The sequence below is a fragment of the Mus caroli genome, unplaced genomic scaffold (genome assembly GCF_978045245.1).
Source record: "Mus caroli unplaced genomic scaffold, Mus_caroli_1 scaffold_14, whole genome shotgun sequence".
NCBI lineage: Eukaryota > Metazoa > Chordata > Mammalia > Rodentia > Muridae > Mus > Mus caroli.
Window position 1 is genome coordinate 100,809,015 of NW_028227269.1, and position 26,205 is coordinate 100,835,219.

At 51.5% G+C, this 26,205-nt stretch overlaps 1 protein-coding gene across 2 annotated transcripts in view; it reads right to left on the reverse strand.

The window, feature by feature from the left end:
- Itpk1 (inositol-tetrakisphosphate 1-kinase) overlaps positions 1 to 18,458 on the reverse strand; it is a 137,649-nt gene extending 119,191 nt beyond the window's left edge. Inside the window, exon 1 of one of the 2 annotated variants that reach the window (XM_029484710.2) lies at positions 18,205 to 18,458. In XM_029484710.2, the coding sequence (XP_029340570.1) occupies positions 18,205 to 18,299 (95 nt within the window). In that variant the 5' untranslated portion in view covers positions 18,300 to 18,458. The remainder of the gene's footprint in view (positions 1 to 18,204) is intronic. The other variant, XM_021179444.3, reaches the window with a different exon arrangement.
- Positions 18,459 to 26,205: the final 7,747 nt, after the last annotated feature.

Below are 26,205 nucleotides of genomic sequence, written 5' to 3' on the forward strand. Positions count from 1 at the left end.
TGGGTTCTGGATGATAGGAAAATGTCTCTCTGGGCTTCTTGGTCCACAGCAATTAGGCAAAGTCAAAACACCAGTGCACACAGACCTCGGTGTCGGCCCCACCCTCCCAGCCAGGGCACTGGGGCCTCTTCAGAACTCTGAGTTGTTAGACTGCAGGTCTAGGCCTGTGGACATGAGGTGCAGGGACACTCTGTAACTCTTGAGAATGTCTAGTATGAAGGGGGTGTGCCTACACCCTACCCTGAGTACCAGAGTACTTCTAGTAACTTTGGTCTTCCTCAGCAGCCACCACAGCAGCCTGTACCACAGCAGTGGCTGGCATCCCCACCCTGGCTGTCTCACCTGTCCACCAGTGGCCACAGGCTTCCCAGGCCTGCCACAGTTCTCCTTAGAACAAAGCTGCAGATCCACAATGGTCACAACAGTGGTGAATGAGATACTGTGTAAACAGGCTCACTCCAACACTTGCTCCAAAAGCCAAGCTCCAGGCTGACGTTTTCCTAGTTCTAGGATACTCCCGCTGGCCCACATTCCCAGCGTGGGGTGGGGTGGGGTAGGGGTCACTCAACTCCTCTGAGAAGCCTTACTTTCCTGGACTGTACAGGAGGGCTAACTCTACCTGAGGGCAGTCCCTGTGGGAGAGGAGCAAGTTAGGATCTGGGATGGCCCAGCAACTCTGGAAGGAGGAAAGAAAACCAGCTATAAACTTACATCCCTATCATCCCCTGCCAGGAAACCAACAAGGGCTAGCTAGGGAGTCTGGAGAAGCCCAAGGCCAACCACAGCTTGCCCAGAGAGACTGTCCAAGATGGACTTATCCAGGGATATTTCAACTGTCCTCACACTGACCTGAGATGCAAGGATTGTTTTATCCGTATTCTGACCCCAGCAGGGCACTCAGGCTCCAAGCCTGACCCCATGCTCGTTGTCAGACGTTATGTGAGATCCACACCTGCCATTCGAGAAGGCGTTTCAATGGCACACTAGTATCTTGAGACCAGGGCAGTAAATCGGGGGATTTACGCCTGTCATCTCGGCAGATACCACTGTGCACATTAAGTGGTAGATAAGAATGTTCCCCCACCCTCGTATACTTGAATGCTTGTCAGCAGGGAATGGAACTTTTGAAAGGATAGAAGGACTAGGACACATGTGGCCTTGTGAGAAGAAGAAAGTTGACACTGATGAAACATGTCTGCCTGCATGCCTGCCATCCTCCCCACCAAGATGAAAATGGACTAAAGTCTGAAACTGTAAGCCAGTCCGCCCTTAAATTTTAAGGGTTGCCTTGGTTGTGGCGTCTCTTCACAACAACAGAACTGTGACTAGGACAGAAGTTGGTACCAGGAGCAGGGTGTCATACATGCACACATGAATACACACCATAGATTATTTTAAAATTTCATACACTGTATTTTGGTTGTGTTCACGCCCCCTGCCCCAACTTCTCCCAGATCTGCCTCATTGCAAACCCACCTGACTTTCCACACTCACCTAACCCAAGCAGCCCTGCCTATATACTCTTGGGTGTGTGGCCATCTCCTAAAGTATCTTTGACCTGCCAAGTACCACACCCTTAAAGAAAACTAACAACAATATTTCTCAAACTGTTTCACAAAATAGAGCGGGAAGGAATGCTATGAAGCTCAGTTATGAAGCCACAATGACTCTAAGACCAAAACCTGGTAGACACAGCAAAAGTAGAGAACTATGTAATACTTACTCATCCCTGAGGGATGCACAAGTCCTCAATAACCTTCCTGCAGATAACATCCAAGAGCTTTTTGAGGCCTGGCATTGTGGCCCGGGCCTACAATTCTGGCGCTCAGGAAGCTGAGGCGAGAGGACCACCCTGAGTTCAAGACCTTGCTGCAACCACATCATGTCATCCCCAACACAAGCTCCCAGCTCCCCCGACTTATCTTGGTGCTCTCAAACTTACTGTCCCTGCAGCCCTGGGATGCCCCACCCTAGCCTTTCAGAAGGTAACTCCTCTCCTACTGCTCAGCTAGGATTCTAGTCTTTAGAAAAGCCTTCCTTGACTACCATGGGAACTGCCCCCAGACTCCGATCTTTGCTCTCAATTTCCTAGTCAATTCCAGCTGAAATTACCCCCTTAACTGCTTGACACACTTCTCTACCTCTATCTGCCTCCACAGATTAAAGTTCCAAAGGACAGGAGGGTCACAACTACCTACAGCTGTAGGTGGATCCCATGACTCTGACCTCCACGGGCATCTGTCTTCAAGTCCATACCTCCATACTGAGTCACAGACACTTAGACATAATTAAAAACAAAATAAATCTTTTTTTTTTTCCCTTGAGACAGGGTTTCTCTGTGTAGCCCTGGCTGTCCTGGAACTTTCTCCGCAGACTGGGCTAGCCTCAAACTCTGAGATCCACCTGCCTCTGCACCCTGAGTGCTGGGATTAGAGGCAGGGACCACTGCCACTTGGCAACCTTTTTTTTTAAAGAATTTAATAAAAAAGAATCAGAAGAGGAAGGAAGACATTTAGAATCATAATGATGTATGTGTAGTGTTGTCTACCCTGGCAAGAAGACTGAAAGAATCTTAAAAATTCAGTAAGATTACAGCCCAATAGAGCATAGCATAGGCAAAAAGTAAATCCATTCTATAGCAATTAAAAATAGTCATTCTCGGGGCTGGTGAGATGGCTCAGTGGTTAAGAGCACTGACTGCTCTTCCAGAGGTCCTGAGTTCAAATCCCAGCAACCACATGGTGGCTCACAACCATCTGTAATGGGATCTGACTCCTTCTTCTGGAGTGTCTGAAGACAGCTACAGTGTACTTACATATAATAAACAAATACATCTTTTAAAAAGTCATTCTCTATTGTACTTTGTCCAAGCCAACATCTTTGGATTTTTTTTTTTTTTTTTTTTTTTTGAGACAGGGTTTCTCTGTGTAGCCCTGGCTGTCCTGGAACTCACTTTGTAGACCAGGCTGGCCTCGAACTCAGAAATCCGCCTGCCTCTGCCTCCCAAGTGCTGGGATTAAAGGCATGTGCTACTATCCCCAACCCTCAAAATAAACATATTCTATCATTCTGTGGGAGCCGCTACTAGACCATGTGCTTAACAAGTGCTGGCAGCTCCAAAGGGGGGGGGGCTAGGGGCGGGGGGGGGGGGCGCTAAAGCCGGTATAAAATATAAATATGGACTCTTGTTTACACCACAATGCCAGGTGCAGAAAGCAGAAACCAAACTGCTACATGTACAATGACTTGAGTCTATGACAATTCTACACCAAAGGAGAACACACAAGAAGGAAATGCATGCGAGTAGGTGGGAGTCTCTTCTGACTTGGGTTTGATGCTGTCTGGAGCCCTTGGTCTCCTTCAGATGGAGCTCAGTGCAAGCCAGGGCAGCTGGGACTCTTCTCACAGACAAATGGGATAAGGGTGGAGAGGAGGAAGCTCTGGGTAAAGGGGGGAGGGGCACTGAGGAAGTCAGCCTGTGGGTCTTCTCCGCAGGCAGTCTCTCCCTGAACCTCCCCAGCCCTCCACGGCCTCAGTTCCCCACCCTGGCTGGCATAAGACAGGAGAGAGACGTGGCCCAAGATCAGTCCCTCCTGGCTTAAAGAGCCACCTGCCCTAGAAGGGTTCTGAGACTGGTGATAACAACGGGCCCTCAAATGCATCTTCCAGCTAGGAGGGGGAAAAGGCTTAAATGAGAATAAATGACATAAATGCACATAAATGCACTAAAACCCACCTCCACCAATTCGGTCCAAACCTCCTCATCCCCAAACTGCCCCAGACGGATGCTGGTAACCCATTTTACAGAGCTCAAGTCTGGCCACGCCCTACATGCTGGTCTGCCTCCTACACAGTACCCATGGGTGATGCCACTTCCTCAAGTCCCTCCTAGCCTGATGAGGGCAGTGGCTCAGACTGCGGAGCCCCTCTGCAGAGCAAGAGGAACGTCAGACCGAATGTGTGTATCCTTCCAAAAAACACTCAGAGGTTGAAGCCTTACGTTTCAATAAGACAGAGTTTAGACGTGGTCTTCGGGAAGTAATTAGGTTTTGATGTGACTGTGGGATGGGGCTCAAGAAAATGTTCACATTATAAATATTTCTTTTTGTTTGTTTTTTGTTTTTGTTTTTGTTTTTGTTTTTCGAGACAAGGTTTCTCTGTGTAGCCCTGGGTGTCCTGGAACTCACTCTGTAGACCAGGCTGGCCTCGAACTCAGGCCTGCCTCTGCCTCCCGAGTGCTGGGATTAAAGACGTGCGCCGCCACGCCCAGCTCTCCCTCTTTTTTCATGTGAAACAGGGTCTCGCTATACTGTCCAGGCTGGCCTTGAACTTGAGATCCTCCTGCTTTGACCTCCCCAGTGCTAGGGTTCCTTTATGAACCACTACACCCAACTTCTGGCATTTTGTTAGTATGATCCCAACCCCTACCTTCTCTCTCTCTCTCTCTCTCTCTCTCTCTCTCTCTCTCTCTCTCTCTCTCTCTCTCTCTCTCTCTCTCTCTCCTCTTTCGGAGTAGGACCTTTTAACCAAAGCTGTTTGGTATCTTTCACAGTCTGCCTGAACCAGGGCCCCAGAGGCTTCTCAGAACTGCAATGGGCCAAAGTTACTGACTTACTGAGCCTGGTTTCAGTTTCCAGAGCTCCGACTTCGGCAGCTGATTAACCCAGACCCTCTTCATGACCTTCCTCCTATGCCAGGGCTCACCCGGCCCGAGGTTCTCCCGGCCTGACAGCAGGAAGCCCCACAACTAAGTGACTGGCAAGGTCCCAGGACCTTTGAGCTGGCTCCTCACATAGGAACTGGAACACAGCCCCACAGAGCCAAACCCAGAGCGGGCTGAGTTCTGACCCTAGTTTCTGCTTCCCTGGGCAACTCAAGGCCCCAGAGGACTCTTCCCAGCAGATGGGACAAAGGTCGGGCCAGCCCTGCTGTCCATCTGTGATGGCCACAGTGAAGCCGGCTGGGAGCGGCCCTCCTTTTCAGAGCTTCACCGGCACAGCCTCCGCTTAACTGTCGCCTGGCCATTACTACAAAGGTCCACACCTGGGAATCTGGGCCGCCCAGTGAAAGCACCCACCGAGGCTGAGCAAGTTGAAGGAAGGGTTCCAAACAAGCCCCCTCTTCCTCTGGCCCCATGAGGCCCCAAACCCTAACCAGGTCCCACTGGCCTGAGCTTCCCCACTGCTACCTGCCCACTTTGCACAGGGTCCTCAGGTGGGCAGACTGCAGCCTGGTGGGCACTGCCTTCACCTTTCCAGGTAGAAATGTCCCCAGGGGGGCCTCCCGCAGCTCCCATGGGACTTGCTCGGTAGCCAGATGCCAGGACTCAGCTTGACACACCATCAGAGGTGAGTCCCGGACAGATCAATACCCCCCACCCCCAGACCAGCCACTCCTCTGGATCCAAGGACCCAATTGATTGGTCAAAGCTGCTCCTGGCTCGCAGGATCCTCAGGGGTCCTGGCAGATACACAGCTCAACTCTCCCCAAGCACGGCCAAATGGCAACAGGCCAATGTGTTTACAGAACACATGGGCTGTTTCACTCCAAAACACTTCAGTATCAATACCCCAAGGTCCACTCAGCAACCTCATCCTTCACTCTAAGGTGCTGGGAAGCCTCCCCAAGACCATGGCAGGAGGATACCAGCTCCAAGGACATCATCCATCTGCCAGCCTTTGATCCTGACTCCTTGAATGTACCTGTGCAGACTGACCATAGGGAAAAAACAGAATCAGGCCTACTGGAGGACAAAGGCGGCCAATACTGAGGCTCTGACTTATGGGGGCATTCATCTTTCTCCTTGCAGGAATACTGTCCTGATTATAGACAGTGTGTGTGAAATCTCAGGCCCCGACCCAGGGTCTCTACTGAACTGAGAGATAGTTTATAGTAGCACGGCTGGCGACTGAAGGCCAGTGAGTGAGGTGAGGTCCTCTCCCCACCTCCATCCCATTGCCTCTAGGAAAAGCCCAGCTTCTTTGAGGGTCTACCTTGTCATCACTAAGGCCTTGTGGCAGGGAATGGCTCATCCCCCACACCCAGCACACATCACTCCCTAGATGAAGCCCTGGTTCAGTGCTCAGAATGACAGATAACAGTGGATCCCCATTGGTGTGTGAACCCTGGCCTGAGGACCCAGTGGGGCCCAAGAGCTGGCAACCAACTCTAACACCCACAAGCTGTGTGACACCAGGCAAATTCAATGAGGAAACTAGGGTCCTGGAAACACGGCCTTCACAGGGTTGTGACATAGAACAAATGAAGAAACACACTAAGGAACTCAGTCCAACTCCCTGTAGCGACTTGAAGCCAGCTGTGAGGACTCATCTCAGTGCATGGGCCTGAGAATAACCAGGTAGATAACCGCAGGGAAACAGACAGACAGGCTGCAAGGCCCATCACTCGAAGCCCTGGATTCACCTATACCTGAAAGCAGATCTCCATGAATCAAGCACTACGAGAGCGAGAGCCACCCCCACCCCTACCCCCACCCCCTATCACAGGACCCAGGGTTCTGCCAGAACCTATCCAACCTTCAGCTTGCAGAACTAACCATACAATCAACTTGCCCCTTAGACCAATCACCAATCCCTGCAACTCACAACTTGCTGCTGGTCGAGGCCACAGAACTGGCTACAACCCAAAAGACTGTCTCAGGTGAAGGGATGCCTACTCAATCCTCCCTGCCCAGGTGAGCACCCAAAAAACAAAGAATTCTTAGCAAGGCCAAATGAAAGACCACTAGGTCGGAGAGAGGGGTACGGCTCACCCTGGGCCCATCAACAAAAGTAACTCACCCACCAGGCATGGCCAGGAACAGAACTGACCCTGACTCGGCTGGCACTGCTCAGGTCAAAGGAGGGACACCTGAGGTCCCCAGAGCTGTAAAGGAGAACACCCACTGCAAGGCCTGCCCCTCTGAGCTCCCACCTGCAAAGACCTCTTTGTATGTGGCTCAGAGGTTCTAAACCAGGGTTCCGCGTACCCCTACATGTCACCCTGCAGAACACGGTGTGACTCAGGTGACTGAGGGCGGCTCCTTCGAGGGCTAGCCTCTGGCCTGCAAGACAAAGTGGGGAAGCCTATGGGTGCTGAGCACCTCGGATGCACAGGGACCAAGAACAAGTCCAACCAGGGAGGAAGTGAGGGACCCAAGAAGGCAGAAACACATAGGGAAGAGGCCCATGGGGGCTGTAACCCCCTCAATGAGCGAGATCCCCACTGTCCCCTGCTCTGACAGGAATCTAGCCAAGAGGCCTCTGGGGTTACATGCCTGACCTGTTCCATCTTCCTTTCCTTCCAGGGATACTGAAGCTAAAGCTCCTGGAAACCTTCTTAGGCCAATCGAGAGTAACGATTCACGTGGGGCAATGGTGGCGCATGCCCGCCCAGCACTCGGGAGGCAGAGGCAGGAGGTTCTCTGTGAATTTGAGGCCAGTCTGGTCTACAGTTCCAGGACAGCCAAGGCTACACAGAGAAACCCTGTCTCGAAAAACAAAACAAAGAGTTAACGGTTCCCACTGGCTGGGCCTGGCAGAGCAGGCCACTAAGATGCCCTGCCCTCACTCACTCCATCTGAACAGAGAGGTGAAGTCTGTGTCCCAAAGTCACACAGTCAGAAAGATATCCCTTGGCCAACCTTCTGAGACCCAGAAACTGCCCCGGAAAGAAATATTCCCAAGAGACTGCCAAATTTGGGCGAACTTTGTAAACAGTTTCCCAAACCTTCTAAGGATCTAGTTTCAGCGGATAAGATCCCAGAAGGCCCACAATTAGCACTTAACAGAGAGTGGATCCCACGGCCTTATACTCAAGAGCTCAGGGCATGATTGGTAAAGACACTAGGATCTCCCCAGAGCCAGAGTTTAGACAGAGCGTTTTACAAACAGGGCAGCCACTGGCACTGTAGGATAGCAGCTATACTGTTGGTAGGGCTCCTTGGCAGACCCAGCATCTGACCAAAGTGGCTCTTAGTGAATCAGTACCTGTCATCCTCTGGCAAGCAACGCACAGCCAAGGTTGTGGGCCACTAAGGAGTCACCAATCCTGACATTCAAAACAGCATGAAACTCCAGAAAGGGATCTTTCTGAGCCTCACTTTCCACAGAAGAGACTGAAAGCAATGGACAGCACTGCAAACATCCAGCTGCAAGGCTGTAAGCAAACCAAAGTTCTGTGAAGGACCGCTGTTGTGTTACAGGAGGCCCAGCTCCCATGGCTTTCAAAGAGCCATCTCCTGACCATGGCTCTACCACCCTGTGAGGGGACCATGTGCCACCAGCTGAGGCACCTTCAGATTTCCAATTGCCAGAAGCTACCTGCTGTGGGCCTCTCTCTACCTACCCCCACAGTTTCAGCCTTCCCTAAGGCATTAAAGGGACTGGCTACCCAAACCTCCTTGAACACAGGCTACGTGGGGAATGAATTTGGTTCAAGATGAGGAACATGGTACACGAAGAATAACTTCTGTTTCCACACCAAACCACTAGGCAGGCTTGCTTCAGGATGGAGGCAACGGTCCCAGGAGATCCCATGACGAATATCAGGACCCCTTTAAGCTGTGCTGTCAGTCGAGTCAGGCTCAAATCTGAGCTCCCCACCCCTACCTGCCAGCTCTATAACTGGGGCTAACTGTTCCATTCGTCAGAGCCTCCTTTACCTCCCCGAGAGACGGTTAGTATAGCACAATGAAGAAATTCCATCCAGCCTGTGTAAAGAAGATCTGATCCCAGGGTCCTAGGAGGCCCCCAGCTTGGCACACTGTGGCCAAACAGTGGCCCTAAAAGGACTCACTCAAGCTGCTCTGGCCCCAGGGGTGGCTGGCACGCAGCAGAGGACCGTGGGGACCTATCTGATGAGCATGTAAAGGAGTAAGTGAGTTTGTTTTAAAAAGAAAGACACTGGGCCCACCCAGAGGGAGGGAGTGGCCTGGGAACCTCACTAGGACAAATGACCCATTTTATTTGTCCCCATGTCCCCTCACCTCAGGAGCCCAGGCCTGGCAGCTCGGTGGAAACACGAGTGAAATGGAGAAACGAAAGTGGAACTACTTACTGGGCAAGAGGTCTCTGACCCCTGACTCCTGACCCCACTTGCCATCCTCAGCCCTTCTAGAAAACAGTAGACAGCAACCCCACCCTCTCTCCCCCACCCCCCAAGCCTTTGAGAGAGAAGGCTACCTGTCTGCTGGCCTCTTGTTTTGTCTCACCAGAGGACACTATCTTCCCTTCACGGAGCACCTGCTGCACTTGCCACCACCACCCAACCCCCAGGCAGGCGCAGAGGCAGGGGCGGGGAAAAATAGCATGCACAGTCATCAGAGCCAGCTGGCCAAGTCTTGAGCTCTGAGCTCAATGCCATCTCCACCGCCCACCACCCTCTGGGACCGCAAATGCACAGTGAGGATGCTCAGCTCACAACCCCCTTGGTTTTCTTCCGAAAATGGGTACCGAGGAGGAGGATGGATATTACGTTTAAGACAAGGTGACCCGGCCGGGTGGAAGAAATGTGGTTTTTTTTTTCAAGAGTCAACCGGCCCCCAAGGGGGAATCCTGACTCTCTCTGAATCTAAATTCTCTCATCTGGCAAACACAGATGCACCACCCACCTGGGAGAGTGGGTTTCCCATCTGCAATCATGCCAGGTCTGTAGAGGATCCCAGCAGCCTCTGAGATCCACTGCGGGCTACACATACAAGGGAGGAAAGAGGAGGTAAAACACAGACCTTAAGAGGCTTGGCAGCCACCTGCACAAGCCATCCCAGCCATCTCAGCCATCCCTGCATCCCAGCCATCCCAGCCATCCCAGCCATCCCTGCATCCCAGCCATCCCAGCCATCCCTGCATCCCAGCCATCCCAGCCATCCCTGCATCCCAGCTTGGGCCTAGGAGCACAGGGAACACCACACAGTCAGCTGGTGAGAAGCCCAGAAGCTACAGAGGAAAACATCTTGGGGCTGTGTCTTCACCTCTCCCTCAAGCCTGGAGCCTCCTCTGATATCTGGTACTGCATGTGGCCAGGCCAGGGCCCAGAAACATCCTCTTCCAGTCTCACCAGAACACTCCAAGGCAAACCAGCAGCCAGAGGCAAGAAATCTTCAAAGGTGTAGAAAACAGATTTTCCAGAAAGTGGCAACCTGCCTGGTGGCCCTGGCCCCCCTCTCTCCCGAGGGCTGGGCTCCAACAAGGTATCAGACAACAACCTCTGGCTCATGGTGAGCACCTAGACGTCAGGGTCTCCCAGCCGAAGACTGTGTGCGCAGACCACCTGCTTAGGAATGTTTGCTTCCAAAGTGCCTATCTGAAAGGGCCCCACCCAAGAAGCAGGGGCCTGCCCAGCCTTGGCTTAGCCTACTTAACCCAGTGCTGCCTGCATGTGAGAGTTTTGTTATGACGCCCAGTAACACAGCAAATGACACTTTGTATCTTTCAGAAGAATCCCCAGGACATTCCGCGCCAAGCCTGCTTTCCTGGAAAAGCTTCACCTTCTGGGATGGCTGGGTGAAGAAGAAGATAGATGCGTGTCTGGCCAAGAGCCCAGGTATTTCGCTGGGCAAGCTGACACGCACAGGTCAGTAGCAAACTAATGACTACCCAAAAAAGCACAAGTATCAGTTGGAGCCCACTCATGTCACCTGCCCTGGGTCCACAGTTCCTGACTTCCTGAACACAGAGGCAGAACTGAGCCAGGCCAGAGGGGAGCATGCCTCCTCCTGTCCTTGGCCCCCAGAGCATAGCGGATGAACCAGAGTTCCTTTGGCTGGTGGGAAGGCCACATAGCCACCCACGTGGCCTCCATCACACTTCCAAGGAACAGGCTCTGGATGTGGACACCCACCTGCAATTATACCCAAAGCTGCCTGCCCCTTCCTAGATGGCTACCTTCAGTGACGTGGAACTCAGGGCTGTGACGGAGGCTCTGCACTCCTACGCAGGGGACCCTGCCCACTCTGTGGGTCCTTCAGCATTTCCAGGGAGTGCTCAACCCCTCTCAGTAAATAAATGCCACCTCCCCTGAGAGTCCAGAGCTCTGAGCAGCCTCAGTTACGCCAGCACAATCCTCTCCAGTTTGCGAGCAACCAGGCTCCTTGCACCTTGCAGTGTGTGTGATGTGCAGGCCTACTGGTTCACCTTCCCTCTCACAGACACTAGCAGAGAAAGACCAGAACCCAGCACTAGGGACTGGGCAGATGCTGAGGCACTGAATAAGGCAAAGCTAGGACTTATCCCTTCCTCCTCCTTCCTTCCACCTCAGGTGCTTCTCCCCTGACCCAGAGGACTTCAGGGTCACGAGGAACTTTGGCTGAACCAGAGACAGAGGCTTCTGAAAGCACCAGGCAGCTCCTTGACCCTACCACATGCCTTCGAGTACCTATGTCCGTTTTGTGTTGTAGGTATCTACACTCCAAATCTCTCCCGTCAAGGAGCCCACTTTTTAAAGAGAGAGGACGAAAAGCAGAATAACAAAGAAAAGACAAGCCTAGCAGTGTGTGTGTGTGTATATATGTGTGTGTGTGTGTGTGTGTGTGTGTGTGTGTGTGTGTGTGTGTGTGTGTGTTGGGGGGGGTGTCTCAGAACATCACTCAGAAGCTCTTGGGGGAAGAAGGCCTTTGGCCTGTGTATCCTGATTCACCCTCCAGGGACCACTGGTGACTTAGCAGAGTCCATTAGGTGTGCCCTGGGACATTCTGAGCAGTTTACAGGGTGGGGCACCCAGCATGCACAGGCTTGGAGGGGGAGGTGCTGAGGCAGGAGTCCTGTGGGGGGTTCCCTCCTGGGAGTGATTCTCAAATCCTCACATATCTGGAGGCAGATCCACCCTAGTGAACCTTAAAAACAGGTGGTGGGAGGGTACTGTGGGGTGGGGGAGGGGGACATCACAGGCTGCAGCTTGGCACCATAAGGGGCCCAGACACCAGCCTGTGAGGCCCTGCTGGGGAGATGCAGGCCACAAAGGCTGCTTTCTGAGAAGGCTCAGAGCAGGCAAGACAAAGCCCCAGACAGATTCAAATAGCCCAATGGGAATGGCCAGACCTGCTCCAATACAATCATGCCCTCACCCACAGCTCCCAGAAAGGGCCTGTTCCCTGGGAGACTTTAGTTCCAGCTGTTAGAAGGGGGCTCAGACCTTAGAGCAGGACCTACTGTGTGACCTCGTACCACCCTCTTCACCCGGGGGGCCTTGGTTTCACTCTCTCATACCTTCCCCAAAGCTGGCTCTCCAGGAGCCCTGGAGGGGGGAGGCTGAGGTAAACCCAGTTCAAGCAGAAAGGAAGACCTTCGAAACATAGGCCTTCTGGTGAAGGGCCTGCTTTCTAAATCCAATACTACTTTTGAAAAGGATGTGCCTAAACGTTCTCTCAGAAGCTAGTTTACCAAGGTGAACAAAAACAAAGGCTCTTATATCCTACCAGTCAGAGACCACATCTCAAAGTCTCCACTGAGTGCCCGAAACCTGCTCATTCACTGAGAGGAACAACTAGGGGATGCCTGGGATGCCTGATGATTAGGAATGGAGCCAGCAGGGTCATGGGCCCAGCCCATGCAGAACCCCCTCAGTCTCACTATGCTGAAAAGAAATGCAAACCAGGGCATTCCTTCTCACCCCTGCATCTGGCCAGTGCCTAGCACTGTGTGCTGAACATGTGGGTTGTAGCTCCTGCCACCCTGTCACCCTCTGAAACTGGAAACAGTAAAACTGTTTCAGAACTGCCAAGAAAAAGTGGAATGAATGTGACCTCTGACCCAACACCTGTCAATGCACATCCAGGCAAGGGATGGGGCACCCACTGTCAAACTTTCTAGGGCAGCAGAAGGTAACCTCAGAAGAAGAAAAAAGTCTCCATCCTTTCAAGAGCTGAACCACACTGCATATACACAGACAGACAGACAGACACACACACAATGATACAGAAGCCCCAAAGGAAGCAGCAATGTGGAATTTCTCCAAGATATACAACCCCACACATAATGTACCACTGTAAGAACAGAGACAGGCTGCAGGCTCCCCTTTGGTCACATCAACACCCATGGAGACAGCCTGCTGAGTTCCCTGAGCAGTTGAACTCAGGGCCAAGAAGGGACAAGCTGGCTTTTCATTATGTGCTTCGGGCCCTGTGAATTTTGCATCATGTGCCTGTATTTTAAGAGGGGTGTGGGAAGGGGGGGGGTCTTGGTGGTGCACACTTAGATCTCAGCACTTAGAAGCAGAGACAGACAGGTCTCTGTAAGTTAGAGGCCAGCCTGAACTACAAAGCAAATTCTAGGTCAGACAGGGCTACATAACCCAGGATGGCACTGAACACTCAGTGTAGCCAACCTTGAACCTCTGACCATCCTGCCTCCACCTCGAGACCGCTGCAGCTGCGGGAGTGTGCACCACCACACCCAGGTTTTATGTGGTGCAGATCAGCCCCAGGCGCTGGCTCATGCATGCTAGGTAAGCATTCTACCGACTGAGCTTCATCTCAAGCCCTAAATATGTGAAAAGGGGGGAAATCAGGAATGTTAGCTAACAATAGTAATGAGATTATTAATGAAGACAGCATTTTCACAAAGCACAGAATGAATGAATTCTTCAGAATGACCAAACCAAAAAAAAAAAAAAGAAACAAAAAACAAAAAATACAAAAAAAACAAGACTACCTCCTTGCATTCATGATTCCTTCAGATTCTCCAGCTAGGAGGCTCCAGCAGCCTGCCAAAGACAAGGGTTGTAAGAGCCAGATGTAGGTGGTAAAGTGCAACAGCCACCAGGCAGGGTAGGCTGACCTGAGGCTCAGTTCCACTAACCCCACCTCTTAGCAAGAGAGTCAGTTAGCAATGATCACAGACCGTACCTGCAAAAACTTAGTCCAAGGTCACGAAATCTACAAAGCCAAATGGGCATCACATGGATGGTCAGTTGTGAACCCAGCCTTGGAAACCCAGGCAGTTTTTAACCAAAGACTTGACATCTATCTCCCCCCACAGCAGGTCCAGTCTGTACCCAAAAGCTGGAGAGAGGGGTTTATTTGCAAGGCTGGGTTACATTTTTCATGGGCTGCTGTAAAGTGAACCTGACTCAGGATGCCTCTCTCTATCACAGCTCTGAGGTCATAGCAAAGCCAGCTACTAAAATACACAGAAAAATGCTGGGCTACAGACCAGCACCATTCAATCCTGGTAACGATCCTCTTCTCTCCCCCTGCAGAATCGCCTAGAATTTCAGCCCAGAATACAAGGCTATTTCAGCAGAAAGCAGCCTCCAGATGGCTTTGTTTTAAAGGATAAAATAGGGTCGGGGTGTAGCTTGGCGGCACTTGCCTATCATGCACAGGTTTGATTCTCTAGCGTAAACACAAACGAAGAAGACTGCCAGGTGTGCTTGGGAATACCTAGAAACCCAACACGAGGGAAGAGGCCAGGGCAGAAGGAACAAAAGTTCAAAGCTAGCCTAGGCTACATAGTGAGACTCTGTCTCAAATCATGGGGGTGGGGTGAAGTGGGAATATACAGTCCTGGGGAAGAGACAGGCCCAGAAGCATTCTCCAAAACCATGTTATTGCAGGCACCAAATTTCAAGCTCCATGAACCAGCACTGCACTGTATACTTCAATCTACTGCCTAATACCAGCCCCAGACTCCAGAAAGTGCTCGGTGTGCCTGAGTATCAACAAAGTCCTGGGTCCCTTCTGAAACTTGTATAAACAGGGGTCCTGGCAGGTTAGGACACAAAGATAACTTGGTCCGAGATGTCCCTGTGAGCCCATTTCCCCCAAAAGCTGAGGTAGACCAGATGGCCTCCAGGTTTCTCAAGCACAAGAGCCCCCCAGATATGCTGCTGCAGGAGCCTCCACAATAGTTCATCTTAGCCTATCGAGGACACTGGACAAACACGGAGGCGGCTTTCTCCAGTAAAGACTCGGGCCGAGCTCACGTAAGCCTTCCAACTGATGCCAGAGTCCCTCGCAGGTAGGTCCCAAGCCTTGGTCTCCCCATTTCTATTAGAGAGCTTGTATGAGATGAGACACATTAAAATCTACAGTGGAAAGCTGGGTGTGGTGGCTTACATTTTTAATCCTATCACTCAGTGGGGGCTGAGGCAGGAAGGTCTTCGGGTGTTTGAGGCCAGAATGGGCAAGAAGGAAACCCAGGCCAGCCAGCTACCCTTAGCTGAACACTCCCCAAGGCCCAACCTCCCATTTCTCCACTTCCCTGGGAACCTTGACCGCCCATCTTAGAAAAGCCACATAGGAGGGATGAGGGAGCTTCCAGGTCACTTCTAGCTAGGGGCAGAGAGGCAGGTTCGAAGGGTAAAGGAACTTAGCCAGAACATATTCCTGTACTTGGGAGGAGACAACAAGGAGGGGTGGGAATAAACAAGGCCGCTGGAAACAGGTTGGTTCAAAGCCCATCGGCTGGCCACCCAGAGGCCCCATGCTATCAGGGCACATATTTAAAAGGTTGGCTTTTGTACCTGCCTATGATAGGTAGGGCACCTGCCAGGAATTGGCTCCAACTGCCTATGGAAGGGCCCTGCGCACTCTCCTCAGAAAAAAACAGAACCTGGTACACTGCAGAGGGCATAGCTGGACCTCAAAAAGGAAAGCATCCCTAGAGACAATTAGCAACAGCTGGACATTAGCAAGGGTAAGAGTGACTGAAAGGGGAGGTCAAGGTCTCAGGGATGGACTGGGAGCTCTTAATGGAAAGGAGACATATGGACCATGCTCTCTCAGGCACCCGTGACCCCACCCCCACCCCCACCCCCACCCCCACCCCCACCCCCACCCCCACCCCCACCCCCGGTCTGTAAATCCAATGAGATGAATCCCTGCGAAAGGATTTTTACAAGGCCGGACCATCAGCTAAACCACTCATCCCAGAGCAGTTGAGTAGTCCTCACGGATGCTGCTGCAAACATTTGGAGCACAGTTCAAGTCATTTCCCAACATCCCTGGCCCTTTTTGTCAGGAAATTCACAGACAATTCACCATCCATCAATACACAAGCACCGCACCCCCAGTTTCTGAACGTCAAGAACAGGACGACGCCCATTCACAGGGTCTCGGGGGCCACTTAGACCACTCCAGCATTCACAATAAACAAAACACAGTGGAGGGGGGGTGGGGGGAGGGGTCACTATCTCAACAGTTGTTTAGTTAACAATGTGGCCACCAGGGGGCTCTGTCCTGAAAGTAAAGAAGCAACAGAAAAACTCTTTCTGCTGTTTTCTTTTCCATCTTAAGCTTCAGCTACAAAGCATCGAAAGCTATACTAATAAAAACGCACAGTAGGATTCCTGAGCTGCTTGGAAAGGCCCAGAGACTTTCTGCCATCTCTCCGAAGCCAACACTTGGTCAAAGGAAGGCCAAGTAGACCTTGAATTCAGCCACCCTTCCTGTGAAATGAATGCTCAATAAGATTTCCGTGAGACGGGCTGACACCTCGGGGTTCCCTGAGACCCCCCCTCCCCCGCCTCTTTAAAGGAGGGAGGGCCCACAGGAAGGGCAAGCCAACCTGCAGGTCTGGGAGTCAGTCCTCAACCCTTAAGTCTTCTGCTACAGCCTGCTAATTACAGAATAAAACACACCAGGCCAAGGACAAGCCTCGGGTATAGATAAAGGGTGACACAAACCCAGAGTGCTATCAATAACAAGGATGCAAGGGATGAACTGGGGTTTCCCAAGAATTATTTGACAGCAGGGGGAGCTCTGGTCCCCTCGAGTCAGAACTGGACTTCCAGAACACGACAGAGGGGCTTCTCCAAATTTTTCTGCTGTCTAGGGCAACCTTTTCACAGTGTGTTTATTTATGGTACAAGCGTCCAACTGTCCTTTTAAAAAAAAAAAAAAAATGTTCCATAAGCCCTGGGCTTTTCCAAAGCTCTGGCTTCGAGTTCCTCTTGATTTTCTTGTGAATTCTGGGCTGCACTGAACGCCCTGCCGACCGTGAAAAGCCTGCTTTCTCCTAAGAGGCCTGTCTGGGAGACTCAGCCAAACCCACAAGGGAACTATAAGGGGCGCAGAACCAGGGCCCCCTTATAAATAGGCATTATCCCATCCAGTTGTGGTCAAAGAGGGCCTGTAAGGCTTGCCTGGGACAGAGAAGCAGCAGGCTCTTGGACAGCCATGAGGGGCAAGGCAGTGCTGCCAGGGCGGCCTCTATGTGCCAGCTCAGACTGCTAACTAACCCCTGTGCACCAAGGGATAATGGAAACCCAACTGTTCAATTCTCCAAAATTCGGGGCACCCACCAGGGATGGAACTACAAGTGAAGTCCATTTTCAAAAGTCAAATCTACTAAGTGAAAAAGACTACTTAACAAAAGGTTTCCACCCGGAGTTTGCAAAAGGCTTCGGGGATGGGGTGTGGGGGCTGGATTCTCTTAGGCTTTCATTGAGAAGCTGTAACCAATAGCTCTGCGGAGAGGCAAGGCACACCTGACTCTAGGAACCAGCACTTCTGTAATGTATTAAGAGCAAGCTCCATCAAAGCCCTCGGTCTCTGCCACTGAAGCACCAGCGCGGGGAGAACGAGGTGCTCAGCCGGAATGGTAGAAGACAATTCTACCCTACGTGGGTCCACCCATCACTTTCTATGCTCTGCCACTCCTTGGCCCTGGAACTACAAGCCAAGTACCCCACCTCTCTGCTGGTAGGTGTCCCTCTTCTAAGACACGTGGCCCAGAATCACCATCCTGGCTAATTTGCGAGGCTGCTGCGAGGCTCTAATGAGACAGCAAATCACCACAGACAAGCCAAGTATCGCTACTCATTTCAACTGGGCTTAAGCCGGCTGATATGCAATGACAGCTTCAGGAGCCGTGCACACGCGAGGCACGTAGTAGGCTCCACACAAACGCCGGTACCCTGCTCTACTAAGGGGAAGAAGAGGGAGGAAGAAAAACACAGCGATCCAAAAGTACCCTCTAACCCCTGACTGCTGGCGTGGACTCCCCGATTTCCGGGGTCCCACCACCCTGGACGGCCAGGGATCTCCCGGCACGACCCCAGTGCACCTGAGAGCCGCGGTCCGAGCCCAACGCCCACAGCGGCCACGCTCCCCTCGGACTCAGCCCGCGGCCCCCCGCGGCCACCTTGCTGCTCGGAACCAGCCCTCAGCGCGCGCCGCTCCTTCCCGGGTCGCCGTCGTCTGCCCCGCGCCCGCCGAGGGTAACCAGGCTCGGGCCGCGGGGGTCCCCGAGCCGCGTCCCTCCTCACCTGCACAGCTCCGCGAAGGCCTGGAAATTGAGCTTCTTGACTTTCTTCTCGCTCAGCCAGTAGCCAACTCTCTTCCCTTTCAGGAAGGTCTGCATCTTCTTCCTCCTCGGCCCGGGAGCCTGGGTCCGGAGGAAATCGCCCACAGGCCGAGCGTGTGGGGCCGGCGCGCGCCGCGAGCGTGCGGGCACCTCCTCCGGCGGCGGGGACGCGGAGCGGGCTTCAGCGCGCGGTCCTACCGGGCGGGGCGGCAGGCAGGGCGGGCCGGGGCGGGGCGGCGGCCAGGGGGCGGAGGCTCAGCGCGCCGCGCCACTGGCTGGGCCCCGCGGGTGGGCGCGCCCCGCCGCCGCCCCGCCCCCTCCGCCCCGCGGGGCTCGCCCGCGCAGGGACGTGCGCCCCGCAGCACCGCGCGCCGCTCGAGGACTCTAGGGATCCGGGGCCGCCGCCCGAGACCGCACCCGTGCCTCGAGCCCGAGCTGGAGCACGCCCTCCCGCGGCGCGGGTTCGCCCGCGCGTGCCTCTCGGGCGCGCGGGGACCCCTCGGGGAGCGCGCCGCCCTGTCCCCCGCCCTTCCTGCCCCGGCGCCCGCGCACACGCCGCGCACACGCGGGGCCTGGGGCAGAGCTCCCGGAGGAGGAAGAGCCGGTTACCGCCAGGGGGCGCCGATGAGCCTTAAAGGCGCCGCCGCTAGTGGCGGGGTGCTGGATGGTGGCCAGGGCAGAGTGTGGGGTGAGGGAGTCGTGGTGTGGGCGCCTTGTGTCTATCTTGGAGGGTGGCCAAACCACTGGGCTTCGTTGGTCCTTGGCAGCACAGCGGGGATTGCCCCAGAGGCAATTCGTTGCAATTGTACTATCTCCACAGCTGCCCCAGGTTCACACTATGGGTTCCCTTTCGAAAAGCCGAGGGACAGAAGCAGCCAGAGTGCACATAGCATCTTCAGGAGAGCCTTTTCTTTGCTAGGTGAAGGGACATAGCTCGGAGTCTGACTTAGTGCTTTGGATCCTCTGAGGCCACCTGCTCTGCCCCAGCCTATGGGGCAGTACTTAGCATTCCAGCCATCTCCAGCCTCTGCTTCAGGCATTGGAAGGAGAAATTGGAGGCTCTCCCTAGACACAGACAGGAAAAAAAAAAAAAAAAAAGAAATGGGTTCCCGTGTGTAAAGAAAGACATTTTATCTGGCTTTGGGGAAAAAAAAAAAACCAACAATTTTTGAAGGTCTGAGATGAGAAAAGGCTTGAAGGAGAAATGAAAGCTGTTAGTAAAGTGACAGAAATGGGCCTTGACCAGACTTGAGGAGTTAGACTAAGTCCCTTTTTCTGGCTTAGATCCTGACCTTGGGTGGTGTCCTTGGTCCCCCTTAGTTCAGTTTTAGCAAGAATCCTGCTGAGTCAGAAAAGTTCATCATCCTTGGTATCAGATCACTGCGGCCTGTCTACAGTAAGAATGCTGTCAAGTGGGGCTGCTGAGATGGCTCAGCTGGTAAGGGTACCTGTGGCCAAACCTGACAACGAGAGTTCTATTCTCCACAGCGTAGATGGAGAGAACTAAGTCCCATGTTTTCCTTTGACTGACACTCATGCTGTGGCATATGCACACACAAATAAATAAATGTAAATAATAATAATAATCCTGTCAAGTAAATTGAGCCAGAATCCCAGGAGCCCTGGTGGTTTTGCTCAGAAATTCTCCACCCACAGATGTTCCACTCTGCTCCTTGGCAGTGACTTCCCATCTTTCCTTGTCGCCAGAGTGGAGCTCGGTTGCTCCCCTACTGTGGAGCCTGGGTGCTTCTTTAAATAAAATCTAGTGAGTTTAATTTTTCTTTAATTGGAGAAAAGGATGGAAGAGGATTAGAGAACCCACGTGGCTCTGGAAAGCAGGGACTTTGTATCCTGGACCATGGGAGCCCGAAGACAAAGTGTAATTGCACCCATTCAGCTCTGTGCCCTAGGAAGACAGCTTCTGTGGAACATCATGGCCAACCTAGAACTGAGAGAAGAAATGGGGACAGGAAGTCCAAGAGGGTGAAAAGAGAGGGGTCAGGGAACAGACAGATGGCCAGTGCCTCACTGCTGAAGTCAACAGTAGAAATTCCCACACCCTGGCACAGGCTGTGGGTTTCTCTGGAGTTGTGTGTCTGGGTGGTTCAGGATCCTTGCCGGAGTTCCTTCCTTCCTTCTACACAAGCAGGGAACCCAGGGTGTGGCGGGGTAGTGCCGGCCTTGTAGTCCCAAGATGAGTAAGGCAGAGGCATACAAACCATTGACTCCTGGAGCACGTGATGAGAACCATGTGAGTCCTGCCTCTGAGTGACTTGAGACTATGACATTGAAAGACAAGTAGGAGTTTGGGGTTAGGGGCAGCTGTCTAGATACAAGCTGAGAGAGTTCAGAGGGCGAAAGGGCAGGAAGGGTAGACTATGAGCCAAGGAGATGAGAGGTATAACCAAAGGGATGGGGAAGGGGCGGGGGGGGGGGGGGACTAGGGGGTTGGCTGGTGAGCAAGACAAGTTCCTCTGTTGCTTTCATCTGTAAATTGGGCAGGAAATGCTCCACCTGGAGTTTCCCAGAGGATGGAACATGCTAGTCAGGACCTGGCCTTCGGGGCAAGTGAGTTCAAGGTTCGAGAAGTTCCGGGGCTCACAGAAAATCCTTCAAGACCCAGCCTCAGGGCTTGTTGTCTTCTGATCACTTTGGAACGGAAGTGATCAAGGACCCACTGACTTGCTGGGTAACTTAGCAAGTCCCTACCTAGCCTTTTAGTGCCTTGGATCCTCTGTTCTAACTGAAGAGAAGGTTGTGTTTGTGCAAAAGCACTTCAGGATACAGAAGACTCATGGTTGTGCTGTCTAAAAATGTGCTAAAAAAAAAAAAAAAAAAAAAAAGACCCCCCTAGTCTATCTCTTCTCAGCCTCCTCCACCCTCCATGTGGGAAAGAGGATGTTGGGCTGGAAGCACAGAGATAAAGATTTGAACAGGTACCTGAGGTAGACACCATAAGGAGGTGATATTTGAACCAAAGTTCAGCAAGGGGAATGGGTATGTCACGCAGATACCTGACTGAGGTGAGGCTGAGGAACAGCAAGAACTTGGGTCTGATGTCAGCAAGGGGCAGTGAAGAGGCTGACTGGAGCAGAAAGAGCTGAGGAGAATATGGCGGGGGGGGGGGTGCCAAATTACAAAGGGCACCTCTTAATGTAAAAGAAGTCTCATGAATGACAACGGGACCTTGCCTAGTTTTACTCAGATCACCTGGCTACTGTCTTGAGCCCCTGTCAGGGAAGCAAGAATAGGGGAGAGAGAAAAACAGGAGGCTCCTTCGGCAACCCAGGCCAGTGATGACTATGGTGAAGCTGGGAAGGTAGCGAGGCATGACCAGGCTCAGGGAAGAGCTGGAAGTGAAAGCCAGTGGTGTCGGCTATGAGTAGTACGTGTAACTGCAAACGAAAGAGAAGGCATACGTGTTCTGGATCCCGGCCTGAATGACTGCAGAATGGAGTCACCAAGTATGTAAGACAGGGAAACAAAAGGAGGCACCAGTTTGGGGCCTCAAGTCAGGAGTTCTACCAGCTATTCAGTGGAGAGAGACGGCACGAAAGCCATCCGATGAAAGAGGCTGTAGTTCGGCCGTGACTCAGGCTGGAGATAACATCGAGACGGGTGGCGTGAGTGTTGAGATGTTACTTGGAGCCACAAGACTGGATGAGATCACCTAGGGTGTAAGAGCAAGCAGAGGAAAGGTCAAGGATGGAGCCGAGGCATGGTTCAGAGGCCAGGAGGAACGGAGGAACCAGCAAAGCAATGAAGAAATAAAAGGAGAGCTGAGAGAGCTGAGTACAGCCCAGGCAGCCACTGCTGGCAGAAGGGGGCCACCAGCTGGAGAGCAAAGGGACTGAGGGTGACCCTGGAGCTTAGGGCGGGAGGGCTAGTGTGACCCTTGGAAGGGCAGGTATCAAAGTATCTCTCAGATATGGGATTTCAAAAAGGAAAAACCTGGGGCTGGAGAGATGGCTCAGTGATTAAGAGTGCTGGCTGCTCTTCCAGAGGACCAAGTTTAATTCCCAGGACCCACATGGCAGCTCACAGCTGTATGTAACTCTAACTCCAGGGTTTCTGACACACTCACACAGGCATACAGGGAGGCAAAACACCAATGCATGTAAAATAAACAGAAGAAGAAGAAGAAGAAGAAGAAGAAGAAGAAGAAGAAAGAAAGAAAGAAAGAAAGAAAGAAAGAAAGAAAGAAAGAAAGAAAGAAAGAAAGAAAGAAAGAAAGGGGGGCTGGTGAGATGGCTCAGTGGGTAAGAGCACCCGACTGCTCTTCTGATGGTCCGGAGTTCAAATCCCAGCAACCACATGGTGGCTCACAACCATCCGTAACGAGATCTGACTCCCTCTTCTGGAGTGTCTGAAGACCGCTACAGTGTACTTACATATAATCAATAAATAAATCTTAAAAAAAAAAAAAAAAAAAAGCCGGGCGTGGTGGCGCACGCCTTTAATCCCAGCACTCGGGAGGCAGAGGCAGGCGGATTTCTGAGTTCGAGGCCAGCCTGGTCTACAAAGTGAGTTCCAGGACAGCCAGGGCTATACAGAGAAACCCTGTCTCGAAAAACCAAAAAAAGAAAAAAGAAAAGAAAGAAAAGAAAAGAAAAGAAAAGAAAAGAAAAGAAAAGAAAAGAAAAGAAAAGAAAGAAAAAAAGAAAGAAAGAAAGAAAGACTTGCCAGGCATGGTAGTGCACACCTTTAATCCCAGCCTGGTCTACAAAGCAAATTCTATGATAGCCATGGCTACACTGAGAAACCCTGTCTCTAAAAACCAAAAAGAAAAAAAAAAAGAAAAGAAAAGAAAACCATCAAGTATAATATAAAGTCTGCTTTCTATAGAAAAATGGAAGAAAGAGATTTAAGAGATGGCTCCATTGTAAAGTGCTTGCCCCACAAGCATGACACTCTGAGTTCTACCCCCAAAACCCACAGGAAAAAGAAAAAAAAAAAAAAAAAAAGGAGCCGGGCAGTGGTGGCACATGCCTCCCAGTACTTGGGAGGCAAAGGCAGGCAGATTTCTGAGTTCGAGGCCAGCCTGGTCTACAGAGTGAGTTCCAGGACAGCCAGGGCTACACAGAGAAACCCTGTCTCAAAAAACCAAAACCAACCAAACAAGGTGTAGTAGTGAAATTTAGGTGTAATCCCAGCACCAGGGAGGCAGAGGCAAGCGGCGCCTGAGGCTCACTGGCCACCAGTCCACCTAGCCTAACTTGGGAGCTCTGGCTTAATAAGAGAACCTGTCTCAAAGGATTTCGATGGGGTTTTGAATAGTCTGGTGGTGGCCTCCACACTCACAAGCATGCCTGCACACGAGGGCACACACACACAGTTGCACATGTGCATGTGTACACACACATATACACACACACACCCTGAGTTTTTCTCAGGGAAATGTGAACCCTGATATTTTTGTGTGACCAGAGATAGTCTCATTTCTGAAACAACACATGAGAATACAGACTGGGGTGAGAGGACTCTGGTTTTTCACTTAATATTTATTGAACTATTAAAATATTTTGGAGGGCAGGGACGATGACTCAGTGGGTAAAGTTCTTGGCTTGTAGCATGATCAGATCCCAAACATCCATAAAAGAGCGGCGTGTGGGAAGGGGCATCTGTAACCCCAGCTTTCAGGGGGGAAGACAGGAGAATGCCTGGAGTTTGATTGACAGCAAGACTAGCCAATTGGTGAGCTCTAGGTTCAGTGATGATGCTCTGCCTCAAAGAAACAGAGTGAGAAAGAGGCCATCTAGCACTGACTCAGGCCTACACACACACACACACACACACACGCACATGAACATGCACATACACTACATACACACAAATATATAAGAAAAGGTCATTTTTCATCATATGGTACTATATGTTAGAAACAGTTATAGCAAGGGGGAAACACAGGGTTATCACAGAACAGGAAAGTCTGTCAAGGACTGCCTACAGTGTGAGTCCAGGACATAGTTACTCTGCAGAATGACTGTTGACAGAAAGAGAAATATCTGAAGCACCCAAGTGGGCGCTTCTATATCTTTTTCCTTTAAAATTTATTTTATTTTGCTTGGTGTGTAGGTGTGAGTGTTTTGCCCACATGTCTATCTGTCTACCACATGTGTGCCTGCTGTCCACAGAGGCCAGATGAGGGTATCATATCCTCTAGAAATGAAGTTACAGACTGCAATGTACCTGATAGGCATCACCCCCAGGTCCCCAGGAAGAACAGTCATTGCTCTTAGCGACTGAGCTGTCTTCTCCAGCCACTCCCGCCTTTTTCCCCCAAAGATTTTACTTTTAGTTATGTGCCTGTGTGGAGGGATGGGTGTTGTAGTCATGAAAACCAGAAAAGGGCATTGGACTCCCTAAACTGGAACTGTGGCTGGTTATGGGAGACAGGAACTGAACCTGAGTCCTCTGTAGGAGCAGCACGTGCTCCTAACAGCTGAGCCATCTCTCCACTCCCCATGCCTGTAAACATTACAAATAATTCCTTACCATCATGTAGACTTTAATTGATATCACTGTGGTTTGAGCTGGTCCCAGTGTGGGGTTGACTCTTTAAGGGGCGGAGCCTGGTGGAAAGTGACTAGGTCACTGGGGTGCTGACCTCTGAAGAGATTAAGTCGTTTTCACTTGACCCTGGCTGGTTTCCATAGGAACTGGCTGTACAGAAGGCACAACCCTGGCCCTGAACATCTCCTGCTTCCTGCTTCCTCTCTTCCCATGCAGCCTCCCCCTCTTACCTCGGGCTCCCACCATGGTGCCATCTGCCACGTTGTGATGAAGCCAGAAGTCATTTGCCAAAGCCAGGTAGAGGCCAGTGCTGTGCCGTGCCATGCTTCTGGACCTCTGAAGGTATGAATCAAATAAATATCTTTCCTGATAAAGTGCCCAGCCTCAGATATTTTGTAATAGCGACAGAAAATGGATGGATACATCAAACATCCCTCCTTGCCTTGAAAAGTTCTCATTACAACTGGTTCTTGCAATCCAGGACCCAAAGCTGTCCCTCTGTGGCTCCTGTCGACTTCCTCTGATTGAAACCAGTTCTCCTTGGGAAAGAGACCGAATTGACTATACTGGGGAAGGTGTGTCCTGATTTGGCTGACTGGTGTTTGCTGGCACTAATTAGCTTGCTTCTCTGTCCCCAGTGCTTGCTGCAAGTTGGAAGTTGGATAAAGTCTTAGTTAGGAACAAGTTAAATGCTTCTGGCTGGAAGGCAACGCAGACAGTATGATGTCTGCTAGGGGGTGCATGAGGCCTGGTCATGCTTAGATATTTCCGTGCATGGTTCTGGAAGGCCAGTCCAGAGTCTTTACCACCGGGCTTCCTGCCTGGCCCCACTCTAAGGTATTTACATATGTAGCCATCCCATAACCACAGTTCCCAGTCCCAAGCTGGCTTTCTCTGTTCTTCCTCCCACACCAAGCACACCTTTTCTCTGAATGGAAGGAGGTCAACCCTGTTCAAAGGTCACATATGATTTGTTTTCTTTTGGACATGTCACACTGTAGTATCCATGAGATGCAGTCATTATAGTCTCATTTCCACAAATTAGTCACACTTTTCTTTTTTTACATTTTTAAAAAGATTTATTTTATTTATATGACTATACTATAGCTGTCTTCAGACACACACCAGAAGAGGGCATCAGATCGCATTATAGATGGCTGTGAGCCACCATGTGTGCTGGGACTTGAACTCAGGACCTCTGAAAGAGCAGTCAGTGCTCTTAACCACTGAGCCATCTCTCCAGCCCTTAAAGTTTTTTAGATTCTTAAATTTTATATGTGAGTGTTTTGCCCCTACCTAAACACACACACACCATGTGAATGCCTGAAAAAGCCACCAGATCCCCTGAACAAAAGTTACTGATGGTCAAGAGCCATCATGTTGGTGCTGGGAATCAAACCTGGGACCTCCACAAGAACAGGAAGTGCTTTAAACCATTAAGCCATCTCTC